The 13,489-nt window shown below is 38.0% G+C and overlaps 1 protein-coding gene across 1 annotated transcript in view; it reads right to left on the bottom strand.

Moving 5' to 3' along the window:
• The window catches only part of WDFY4 (WDFY family member 4), a 125,887-nt gene that overhangs the window by 75,433 nt on the left and 36,965 nt on the right, over positions 1 to 13,489 (bottom strand). The window contains 11 exon segments of the mRNA XM_031554435.1: positions 450 to 619; positions 1,230 to 1,435; positions 2,159 to 2,258; positions 3,220 to 3,311; positions 4,916 to 5,077; positions 5,878 to 5,951; positions 6,847 to 6,999; positions 8,597 to 8,787; positions 8,919 to 9,030; positions 9,550 to 9,701; positions 11,440 to 11,671. Of these exon segments, the coding sequence (XP_031410295.1) occupies positions 450 to 619; positions 1,230 to 1,435; positions 2,159 to 2,258; positions 3,220 to 3,311; positions 4,916 to 5,077; positions 5,878 to 5,951; positions 6,847 to 6,999; positions 8,597 to 8,787; positions 8,919 to 9,030; positions 9,550 to 9,701; positions 11,440 to 11,671 (1,644 nt within the window).

Here is a 13,489-nt window from a genome sequence, read left to right as displayed (position 1 = left end):
AAAAAAAAAAGAAAAAACATCAGAAAAAACATCAATTCACATCTTCACATCTAACACTAGTGTATTGTCCCTTTCTGAAAGTCCTCTTGGGCATTATGTGTGGGGTGGAAAGCCTTACGCCTTCTCAGGACACCTGGAAGAATTACCCAAATCCACTAACTTTGAGATTTTAATGAGTCCTGACAACATAAGAACAGATAGGAAAACTAATCTGAATTGCCTTCTAATGAGCACTAGGTATTAAAAGACTTGAAGAAATCTGCTCTGAACACATTGCCTTAAATCAAACTTAACTTACTTCATTCTTAAAGTGTGAATGACCGATTTTAACTATCACAGAAACTAAGTGCGTTAGCTTTCTTGTAAATCCTGCTATACAAAAGGCCATAGAGAATGCCAAAGTAGTAAAGTTACAGCAGCTTCATGCTCATCCACTACTTCTTTCTTACCTTGGCTGCTTCAGGTGGCTCACTGTATGGAGTTGCCAGAAAGAGCCCTGCCACCAGCAGGTAGATCTCAGGGATGTGGACATGATCAGTCAGACATTTTTGCAACACAGAAAACCCAAAAATCAAGATGGAGCCACTGTCAGGTACCAGAGGATGAGTTTTCAAATTATCTTTAAAGGAAAAGGAAAACGTTCTGAGAAAGTGTCTACAAATGAATGCCATACTGGAAATAAGATTACTGACTCAACTTGATCCTCCTTTGTATGTGCCCTAGGCCACTCATAACTCTGCTAGATCTCAACATTAAAAGTTCACAAAACTACTTAAGACTAAAAGGTAACAATTTTTTCCCATTGCCACTTATGTTACAGGAGACTGTCCCTGAATTTTTCCTCTTTTCCCTTTATTCTTACCTAACCACATATCTATTGTTGAGCTGGGAAGAAGCCGAAAAAAAACTACTTAGAAAAAAGCTGAAAAAAAAAAAAAACTTAAAAGGAATATTCAGCACAGAAGCTGACGTGAATTCTTCACAGGCTTGTGATGTAGCTTGATTTTAAGCATGAAAAAAAGTCACATCTCCAACTTCTCATCAGAAAAGCCAACTAGTGCAACCAAGCAGCAATTCTTTCTACCTTTCACCACAGAAGAGCTGAGGTACTAGGATGAGCCTGCCCTGAAAAGTAATACCAGTTCTTGATCTAGCCAGATTCACGAGAATTCTGCTACTGAGTTTGATCAAGGGATTGTTTCAGGAGCATTAAACCAACACACACGTACCCATTAGAATACTCAATCCAGCAGTGCTGTTTTCCAGCCAGCGGCCAGCCACTATCCCTTCCTTGAACTTGTTCAGCAGCAAACGATTGTGTAGAAAGTACAGAAGTAACTTGATTCCTAGCACAACTGTGCTAGAGTGCAGGTAGCTCTGTGTGAACAGCAGAAACCAGTCTGGCCCTAAAGCTAAAAAAGCTTCCTCTTGTACCCTGGAATAAACAGAGAAACGGAAGTACCTGAGAAGATATAGGGAAAATAAAAGTTCCTTCACTTTTAAAATCACCTCTAAGTAATTTTGACACCCAAGTTTTTCTGAAAAAATTCTGATTAAAGTTTTGCCACAAAACAGGCTGATGAAGATTTGAAGACATTTGCAGTTCAAGCCATTTCATTCTCACTAAATTCAACCTCTTTTTACAAAAAACTTATTAGCATGATGCTACTTCTGAGAATGCATATCAATAGCTGATATAAACTACATCACCAAATAGGTCTTTCAACCTAGGAAATTCAGAATTCCAGTTTAAATTTTGAAGTCCAATGTAAGTTAACAAATGGAAATGCACTGTTATAGCATCCAGCAATCCTCCTTTTACTTACTCAAGGTACAACTATAACGGCATGTTTATGACTGTGATAAGGGATTTTAATTCCACGTTAGATTTTCACAGACAGTTGAGATTTTTCCAATTCTTGTAATGAAGAAACAGCAAACTCTGCATTCCTTTGAAATCTTTTTCAGAGAACTTGAAACTTTTTTTTTTAATGGAGATGACTGAATCCCAGATAAATTACTGCCAAAATAATTCTGAATCCACTATGAGCTTACCATTTGTCTAACACACAAATAACATCATTGTGTTTTGTCACGATCAAACATCAAAAAAGAGGAAGTCTAGGAGTCATTCTTACCTCCCAAATTTTCTACTTACTCAGAGGACAGATGAATTTTGGCTGAGCAAATTACATCTAACAGCATCTTCAGTAACTGGTTTCGAAGCCAGATTGTCTTTCCAGATGTTTGGCTTAAGGCTATAAATATCAGAAAGTATTAAGAATAATGAAGAAACTAAACTCACGTTCCATTGCTTTGATGAACAAACTTGTTTGCATTACATTATCCCAATGGAAGTACTTCCAACAGTTCTTACAAAGTAAAAAGATGCCGATATCAGATTTTACACAGAAGAATTTCTACAAAAATTAGAAATGACTACTGATTACATTATAAAAGTTCTGTCTTTAGAGCTTCTTAAAACTCATCTGAACTACACGTTGAATAATAATCCATAGGAAGCAATCTCAAGTTAACTAGAGAGGAAAATGTAACTAGGAAGTGATGTGCATTTCCTGGCTGTGATGTCTACAGGTACAAACTACAGTTATCAATGTGTGCTTCATATATTGTTTAGAGGTGCAATAACCCTTATAGTCTAAACTGAGAGGTCACAGGCAAGGAGAGTCAGTTGTTTGGAAGCTCCTCCACATATAGGAGACTTAAATGAATGGATATATTTAGTAGGTGCTGAGCTCCATATAATTATCTGCTACAAGTGTAGCAAGTCATTCATAGAAAATCCAGGACGTCAAATGAAATTTTATTCCATCCAGTACGTTGGAAGCAATTTCAATGTAATTGGCCTTCAATTCAGTGTGCATCTGTGAAATCCAACATTATGTGTAGGGTCTGCACAAAGCAGTTAAAATACTGGCGGCTTAGCAGAGGGGAGCATTCTGCTAAAGACCAGGCCTTCCGACATAAATATTGTGACTACCACTCCATTATTCTTCACATTGGGACTTTGTAACAATGCAACTCTTCCCCACAATTTTATGTCACATGAGCACCTTGCCAGTCAGTTGTCCAAGCTGCACCTCTTCCTGTCACTGATGGCAGCAGCAGTATGTTACATTTAGAGTTCATCATGCTGTAGGAAAGAGGGGATGTTGTCAGCCATCTATGAGAACATATGCACCAAATGTAGTTCCTCACCTTCACTGGGCATCTCAGCTGAACTGTCCAGGCATAGCTGATTTTCATCCACAGAAGAGGGCTTCAAAGTGTAAACAAGGAACAAACCAATCCTTCCAGAGAAAAGAAGTGGCAGTTTTGGTCAGCAGAATAAAAACATTTGTCTGATTACTTAGAGATAACATACATACCCTAATGTTCATTAACAGTGAATGTTAATGATGACTGCTAGAAATTCTAACAGCTTCAAAAATAAGCTTGAAATAGGAAGGTAAAATATTATAACCTAGGAAGTAAGCAAAAAAAGATATTTACCTAATGTAAATAATGCCTACTCTACTGTGCAAGTGGTTTTGTCTCCTAATTTTAAAGGTCTTTTACTCTAAGGATGGCAATACTGGGTTAAGCACTCTGTTTACATAGAGCTGGAGACAGAGACGGACTCTGAACTTGGGACATTTGGATATCACTGTCATTAGCATTTGGTTTCCAATTGTATAGTAGAAAGCAGAGAAGCCTCAGCAGCTACTCAGGAAGGAAAACTGGCAACTTCTTTCCATCAGTAGTTTGCCTTAACCCATTAACTGATTATACAGATAGAGATGACATACACATTTTGTGCAGGTGTATAACCTCTTATCCATGATTAAGGTGTTCCTTAAGGGATAGAATATCATTTTTTCTGCAGGAATGGTCCAAAAGATGTGTGTAAAATCTAGGAGCAGTAGAAACCTCAGCACCTTTCAGTGCTGTAGAGAGCCTGCTATAGTCTCTATTCTTCGGCAGGTTAAAAGACGGTAACTATTTTATCCACTTACGCAGCACCAATGGACCTGACAACCAACCAAATTACCATGGAATAACCATTTATGAGATTTTAAAAGAAAGTTTTATGCTCACTCCCTAGCATAATACAAATGTGATGTAATAAATCCATTACTCATATCTCTGTGAAAAAAAAAAAAACAACAACAGAACACAGGCCAACTCATACAGCCCAAGGTAGGAACACACATACAGACAATTTCACCAAAAAAAATAGGGCTAGCAGTAAGTTCATGTTAGCTTACTCCACAGTAATGACTTGAGATACTTTTACCTGTCAATAGAGCTAATAGCTGACTACAGAGACCACAGATTTCAGCAACCGTCTCTACAATTTACTTGGTCAAAGAGAGCTTTAAAGCAGCTGTCTTCTGTGCAGTGCATTTGCTTTGTGTTAAGTGGGAACATAAATAGGACACTATTTGCATTCTTTGGAAAGCAAACAAGTATTGAAACACTTCACTTCATGAAATCCTGACTATCGCATGTTTAGCTGACAGAAATTCAAAACCAAAAAGTACAATTACTGGGATACAAGCCAAGCCAATATAATTGAGTAAATAGATAAATGAGGCCATATTCCAGTACTAAAGGGGTTGCAATACTTCAAGGGCAGGCTTTAGTGAGACAAATATCAAGTACAGACTCTATGTAGTCCCAGTTGCATCAGTGGGACTATTTGTGCCATCATTGTAAGGGCCATCACCCAGCATGTGAGTTACATAAACATAAGCTTAAGTAACACTGTTTTGAAGGCATAAGAGTCATTAATCAGTGGGGACTTTGGAGTTGCCAAACCTACCAAAGGCAAGGTTAGAGAAGTTCTATCAGATTTCTCTCAAACACAGGCAGGAGAACTGCAAACAGAGAAAGCAATAGACCTGAATGTTACCTGAGAACATCCTTTGTGTTAAAGTATCCTTGCAACAGGTGGGATAGGATAGTGCAGACCACAGTGATCCTGGAGTTACTGATTTCAGGATCACTGAAGAGGAAAATGAGCTTGGGTACCATTTGCACCCGGTGGGCAACTTCAGCATTCTGACATCCATCTCTGCATCAAAGCACAGGGACTATTAAAAGCTTTTACTGGAAAGAACAAAAATTGCTAGGTTTCAGCAAATCAGGTTGCATTGATATTTTGCACCTTTGGCTTCTGATGCTGCCTTGGCAACCAACCAAACACTGTCAGACAAATTGAATATGTGTTGACAATGTAGATCTAAAGACTTCTTTGTGTGTTTTCCACCTTTTGCATCTGCCCTCTCCCCTGGAAACTGCTGCATCACTGAGTTCAAAGAAAATACTATTGACTTTTCAAGCAGTGAGTTGGTGGTAATAAATGCTGTTCTTGTAAAACTCAGCAAGGGACATCAAATAGTTCTGCAGAGATCTTTCTGGTGCCAAATGAAGGAACCTATCATCCTGCTGTACTCAGCCCTTCTGCATTGCTGCAACTCTTCAGATATGCTTAACTGTAGTGAACTGGTTAAGAAAGTACACTATTTAAAAAGAAATCCTCCTAGTTGCTTTAAACATATCACTTCCAGCCCCCTACAACTTTTTTTTTTAATTAAATTCTACACTCCTTCAGAGATTCAGATGCCTCTCCCTAGCATGCATTTTAACTTTTATTGTGCACTCATAGTTTCAGATAAAGAAGGTCACCAGACAGCTTTCCCTAGTCTGGTCTTGATGTCATCTGTCTGATCAAATCACCAACTCCACACCTGAAGTTTCAGATCAGTACAGATAAATCATTCATGCAGAATCCAATTATTCCAACTAGGATAGGGCCCACATCAATCTCTCAGCCTCAGCCACATGCATCTGATTTAAATACTAGCTGTGTACCTGGAGCACTGCAAGATCTCCACAAGATGTGCAAAAAGAGTAAGGTCAAGATTTTCTGGTGCTTTCATCCAAAGCTGAAAGATAAAGGAAAGCAGAGATTTTACTACTGTGATGAACTGACAGTACAGTAACCTGTGGCAGGGGAAGAGCAGTAAGTGGTTCAGAGAAGATAACCTCAAACTACTAATCTCTGAATGACAATGTGCAGAATTCTTTATTATCATGCATGTGTACAAAGATTAAACAGTAAATAGAAGTACAAATAATATTCTCAGAACTGCATGAATGGTTTCTGCAGTTTGGGAAGGAGGAACACAGAGTAACAGGCATATTTTTGCAGACAAAGAAAGAAGTGAAAAGGATGCCTAAGAAGTACATCCACTTACAAGGAACACAATTTATAGGAGGAGCAGGAAAATCACAGTACTTCTCTGCGGAATAAAGAGCTAAAACCAAGCCATATCTGGGAATAAAAATAAGCTATCAAATACCACAAAAGAAGGAATATTTTATTTCTGACACAGTAACTTCCAGACATTTGATGCCATATAGATATTGCTTAGAGAAAGAGATCAGGAAGGTGGAAAGAAGCAGTGTCTATTTCCCTGCAGGGACATAACAGGATAAGGAGAAGCACAAAGCCTCAGACTACTGCTCACCAAGGCAAGCTATTTCCATACAGGCACTAGAAAACCCCAGTGCAAAGAAATCCTGCTTCTGAGACAGCCTTGTGAGGAACAGGCCCTTAAGCTCTACAGAAACACTCCAGGAACTGCACCAGGGCATGACAGGGAGCCACAGTGCCAGAGCAGCAGGCATTCCGGGAGCCAGAACCTCACTAGGTGAGCCATGGTGTGAAATACCAGCACACACCACTACATCCCAGAAATCAGATTCAGAAGGTGCTATGAGCAAACTGAACTTTATAGTACAAAGGCATCTTTTTTGAAGTCAAACCCACAGTTTTACCTCAAAGTTGCAGAGAATATACTGGGATGCATTATAATTCTTGATAACTGAAGATCCAAAACCAAGTTCGGCCGTGCCCACTAGGGAAAACATTAATTGTAAAATCCTGTTGTTTAACAGCTGTGTTTTCCTCTTTAATAGGTATGTCAGCAACTGGAAAAAAAACCAACATGTCAGATACTTGCTGAACACATAATTGTAACACTATTTTTAAATCCAAGTCAAATACACCATTTGCCTGGCTGCAGCAATCATACATGCGTTCATACAATATTATAACATGATGCATAAGCATCACGAAGTAAAAATTTGAGTTCAGACAAACTCGTACAATAAGTGAAAAGTTAAATTTTTGAAGGTGTTTGAAAATTGTGCCATTGAGCAGGCACAATACGTATACTATATTATGTTGAATGCAATTTATGAAATGCAACATACAAATTGTAAATAACCATTTACGATAAGTCATTTCAAATAATCACAGTAGATTTTCTACTCTGTTCTTTAAGTTGCTTGCAAAGTGTGCTAGTTAAAAAATTATATTGATCTCTTCAAATGAAAGACATCTTTGTGAAACATTTCTAGTGCTTCCACTGAAACACTTTTTAATTATTCAAACAATTCCTGGTACAGTGAAAAATGTTCAACAAATTACTACAGTTTAAATAAGTTGGAAGGAATGGACTTCCTTTGAAAATATATATCACAACACATGCTTATCAGTCACCTACTTAAAATAAAAAAGGTTCAGACATATAAAGAGCAAAATCATTCCATTGCAACATGATGAGAATACTTTTTAGCACAGAGTAGAAAGGAACAGCTTGTGCACAATCTTACCAATCATCTACAAGAAAGTACTGAGCAAGAAGTACCTAAGTATGATAAATATATTCATAGGAATGAAGATCAATTCATGAAAAACTGGGAACATGGAAATTTTATAATCAATCATTCATGAAGCCCTAACATTAACAGTGTTTTTTCTTGAAACCGTCTCTGCACAATATGAGTCTGCTTAGCCTACAAAGCATAAATAAAGTAAACTATATTGAACTGAAACTCCACACTCCAGTCTTAAAACACCCAATATTATATACATAGTGCTCTAAACTTGCTCGTTCTCTCAAAGCTCTGAAACAACCAAACTCTGAAGTCCAAACAGCTTTCAGTTTTTAAAGATCAATTTACAACAGACTTACATTCAAACTGCAGACAGCACTTATTTCTTTCAGCACAATTCTTCATATATAGTAAAGACTGAGGCATAGGAATTTCCTATCAAGCCTGCACTATACAGTCTCTGAAAACAAATCTGAGGCTGGATGAACCACAGCCAAAATGTAGATCTGTTAGAGAACTAGTCTTTGTGGGAAGGGTGAAGCATGTTGGTAAAAAGGTAGATAACTCACAAATCTGCCACACTGACTTTACCAACTATACTATTCTTAACATAAAGAAATGACACCTTTCATTATTAGACCGTGTCTGACCAGGATGCATCTGTCCTCACCTGCACAAGTGGATATAATGTAATAGAGGTTCCCAGAAATCTTAATCCCAGAAAAGAAGGAATTCAGAAGAGAACTGTAAGCACAGGATTTTCATATTCCCCCCCTCCAAGATCCCAGAACTTATACAGCTCCAATCCTTAGGGCTGGTAGTCAGTATATTCATTGCCGTTGACATGTTTTAGAATAATGTCTTCTAAAGGAAAGACAATATCCAGAATGGACAAAAGAGCACCTACCTGGTATCCACCAATGTGTCTCATCAATTTTTCACTCATTGGGCTACTATTCAGGATGGAGTTCAGAACTTTGACAGCTGCATACATGGTGTGGTCATCAGAGGCCATAGCAATGAGACCCAGGAGAATGGAAGGGCCTCCAATGAAGTTCAGGCTAGTAGCTGCTGGAGAGGACTTGAATACTCTCACCCCTAGGAAATTGTAGTGTTACTCTGTCAGGAAGTCAGACAGACTATATCTATTATCAGACAGTGATAGACCCAACTCTTAAACAAAACCACACAACACAAAACTCAGAAACATTAAAGCATTGTCCATTTACCATATTGGCCCACAGCAACTGATCCAATTGTCCGCAAGGAACCTGAGAGGTGTCCAGCTATATTCTTGGCCAATAATATCGGAGTTGAACCATCCCGAGAATTAATCCCAATCTGAAACAGATAAGAGACATCCTAGGAAAAACAGTAGAATTACTGGGACAGGCTCTAATATTTCAGGTTTTTTACTTCTAGAATACAAAAAATGCCCTGTATATAAAAACTGATTTTTTTCCTCTAAGTTGATCATTAGGACAAACATCCACCCACCAAAAACACAGCACAACTCTCTCTTTGACATGCCAAGTAGGCCTGGGACTGTCAAGAATGCAATAATAGTATATGAAAAATCATTGAGAAGGCTTTGAGTAAATGAACTATCCTTAGACCTTAAAACTATGACATCAGATGGTGTTTCAAGAAAGGCTTTTAGTTTTGTTTCACACTTTTCCATCTATTTCTCTCTACAGATAAAAACTAAAGCAATTAATAGAGTCAAGTAAAGAAATGGGTAAAGGAGTTGAAATGATTCACTGAAGGTATGGAATGAAGAAAAGTCACAAATGTTGCTCAGGTCAACCAAACAAATGAAAACATGTTTGAAAGAAATGAGGAATAAGGAGAACAAGAGACCTCTTTAGCTACCAGACGGCCATCCACTTCATTGTAGGAGCTCCTTATGTCTTGAATGGTACAGAAAGATGAGCACACAGCATTGATTCCAAAAGAAATCTTCTCTTCTGCCACCAGCTGTGCAGGATTCTGCTCACCATACTGGTTCTCACCTAAAATGAGAGACTGTAAACCTCTGAAATAATTTTTCAACTTCAGCAAGATAGAAGAGAGGAAGTTGAAAAATAATTGGAAGAAAAGAAAGTTCAGACAGGAACTTAATTTTGATTTAACTAGAATTAGAAAAATCCCTGAATCTTCAACCCAGTGCATGACAGCTTGCCAGCACAAGTACCAGAAGATGAGCTTAGTTTGTCTCCTCTTGTTTCTTTTTTGTCTATATGCTACGTCCTATCCCAGATCCCAGGAAGATCAGAAGTCCAGAAAATAACTTCCTGTTCATTCAATATAAACAGTCAAGACAGAAAACATTTCAGATACCTTCCACATTACTGTGGGCTTTCTCAGATAGGTGCAAGGATTCATGTGACAGAAAGTAAAGGACAAGTGCAAAAGTTCAGAGCTTCCAACTTACGACATATAGGGAGCTACCAAAACATACCAAATTCAGAAGTTTAACAATTGTATGAAATTACATGCTTTTCTTTAAAGGAGTTTTTATTCCTACTTGCACTTGGAAAAGTAATCTTTTTAAAAAAATCTTGTCCATTTCATAAAGTAGAAAAACTTTGATCTATGAAACTGTTTAGTAATGCTCAAGACAGTTCCTAAAGGCAAATAGAATTATAGCACAGTATTTGGGGTTTTCATGCTGAAACTTAAAGTCAAAGTTCCTATTTGAAAAGTTTCTCTGGATATTTTGATGGAATAGGAATATGTGAGATACTTCCCAAAGGGGGGCAGAGAGAAGGATCATTTCGCAGTGATCTGATTATGTCAAGGACATCACTGGAGTCTACAATACACGTCTAGTTCTGAAGTCATCTGGGAAGACCCGCATGCAAAAGCGAACAAGCACTACAGACTTGAAAACTCAGTACTTCAAAAAAAAATCAAAATCCAACCTGACTCCTATCAGTATTTTTTATTTTTTTTATTTTAGGAATGTATTTTTCATCTAATTTATCTTTCAACCCCACACATCCTCCTGTATCCTGACTTAGATTCTCCCCCCGCCCTCCATACAGACAATATTCTGAAGGAGGACTTTCAGCCAGTCTTTTCACTCTGTTTTAACACATCATTAGGTGGGGCTATCCTGCTCTTTTCTAACAGAAGATGATCATCCTATTTCACCCCTGATTTATAATACAGAGAGGAATGCATTACTTGTTGAACAAATAGTAATCAGTAACTGAAATGTTTTATCTGCTTGTTTAAAAATTGAAGCTAATAATATGCTTTAGGTAAAAAGCCTCTTCATTAAATGGAATGTAACTTATTTCTCTACCCCTTCTCTTTATCCTACTTTGCAGACATTTGCAATGACAGATGTTTCTTTCAGTACCATATTTTTCTGTAGTACCATAAATGCAGAAAATCTGTTATAAAGCTCCATCCTTAACATTTGTGCAACAGAAACTGCAATCTTACATCTGAAGGAAATGTTATCCCTCTTGAAAAAAAATCAGGCTAAAATAGATTCTTCCTCTTCCCCCCCTTTTGTTTTTTTCCCCTGTTTTGCAGTATGTTAAAAGATCCTCGTTGCATCTTACTACAATTTTGTACAACATCCATCAGCATGGAATTCCAGGCTTTTACAGAGAACTTCATGCACAGCTTACATTCTAATGGCAGTTTGACTTAAAAAAAAAAAACAAAAAAAAAACAACGAACTTTGCCCTGAAAAACAAAAAAAACAAGTAGTGTCAGAGAAGAATTATCACATACCTTGAAGCTGTACTGCTTGGAAATTGCTGCAATACTGTGGACCAAGCTTATTAATCACCTCTATGGTTTCCACAGAAATGGCTTCTTCAAACAAGTATGTGGGGCCAAGGCGCCAAATCAAGGAGGACTTCTGTTTCCAAACTCGAGGAGTAGCTATGTACCCATAGACATCAATAAAAGAAGAGGGATCCATGGAAATACAATTACCTGGTAACATCTGGAAATACCGCATCTGCAATAGAGGAAGAATTTACTGAAGGGACTCATTGTCCCTTGAGGTCCTGGTCTTGTTCCAAAAGGTACAACTTGCCTCCTCTTTCCTCAGTGAAGTCTCACAACTGTGTAAGATGATTACCATCAACTACTGCTTAGAATTCGGACTTTCATAAGTAACACAAACATAAGCATCGTGGGAAGTTCAAAGCTTTTTGTTTGTTTAGGGAACACAGTCAAAATCATTTCAAGTGTTGGTAAACAAAATTCAGTTGTTTTCTGTTTTTAACTTCATAAGTCAGACTGACTTTCAGCACAGAAAGTCAGTGCCTTGTATTAGCCACTCAGAGAGCAAACAGTTTTTGAGGAGCACAAAGTACTGAAACGCATTAGTTAGTGTCAGTGAAAGCTAAGTAGACCAGTTATTTTTGGTAACAAAATAAAGATTCAGCTTCCACAACTGAGACAATTTTAGAAAGAACTATCTAGAACGTTTTTTGTACTGTATAGTACTTCAGTGCTTCACTCAGCCTTCAACAACCTGCTGTTAGGAAGATTGCTGAACTGACCAGTCTCTCACAACTGAGATACATAGCACAGTGCTGGTCAGTAACAAGAGGCAGGACTAAGTGCTTAAATGAATGACTGTTAGTTCTGGTGCAACATCATATACCTCTCTCCCCCTACCACAACCCAAAAACAGTTTTTGATATTAACAACTGTTGTACAACTATCGTTTATTGCACAATCTTTTTTCCACTGTAAGTCAAGGTTTGCATCATATCAGAGATCCCAGCATAGGGACCATCTTTTATTTGCTAAATGCTTGTTTTATTTATTATGAGCTGTTTCACTGAATGTTAAACATATTTGCTGTGAATTCTTTAAGCAATTGCAATGCTGATGCCTAGCTTTATTGATGACTTTCAGCCTCATTTGAAGGAAGGCAAATTAAATTAAATTTTCATTCTTGAAATGGATATAGGTCCCAAAAGACATTTAGAAGACAGATCATTTTTCTCAAGTATGTGTAAGAATATTTGGAATTAAGCAGGTTGCTTTTACAAAGGAAGTAGAAAGCACACAAGTGAGCTTTACATATATTAAGACTCATTTGAAGCATGGGAACTGACTGGAGGAGACCAAGGTTGCAAGTTCCAATTAATAAAAGAAATCAAAAAACCTCACAAACCAAAAAAAAAACACCACACCAATTAGAGCTGCAATAGGAATAGGCTGCATTTTCAACACTCATGCATTCAATATCTATAAATCAAATCACAGTAATTATGTGAGATTAACTTCAAACCCAGGAGCATGATGATGATAGAAACTAAGAGCTCTTCTCATTTGTCCTGTAGATTGCTTTCTTGTGATATCCCATACAAAGAGTTCACATACTGTGAACTCTAACTCACCATTTTTCTATGTGAAAACCACTATGCAGAGGACAGACTGCAAGGAAAGTACACCTGCTTTTCATGAACACAATCCAGGGCTACCTGTAAACCAAGTTGAGTATAACAACTCAATATTACAGAATCACAGAATTGTAGGGGTTGGAAGGGACCTCTAGAGATCATCGAGACCAGCCCCCCTGCCAAAGCAGGTTCCCTACACCAGGTCGCACAGGTAGGCCTCCAGGCAAGACTTGAATATCTCCAGAGAAGGAGACTCCACAACCTCCCTGGGCAGCCTGTTCCAGTGCTCCGTCACCCTCACCGTGAAGAAGTTCTTACGCACATTCGTGCAAAACTTCCTATGCTGCAGCTGATGTCCGTTTCCCCTCGTCCTGTCTCCACGTACCACTGAAAAGAGACTGGCCTCACCGCTATGG

Source organism: Meleagris gallopavo, chromosome 8 (genome assembly GCF_000146605.3).
Source record: "Meleagris gallopavo isolate NT-WF06-2002-E0010 breed Aviagen turkey brand Nicholas breeding stock chromosome 8, Turkey_5.1, whole genome shotgun sequence".
NCBI lineage: Eukaryota > Metazoa > Chordata > Aves > Galliformes > Phasianidae > Meleagris > Meleagris gallopavo.
The sequence above is the reverse complement of the archived record's forward strand: the minus strand, read 5'-3'. Positions and strand labels throughout refer to the sequence as shown.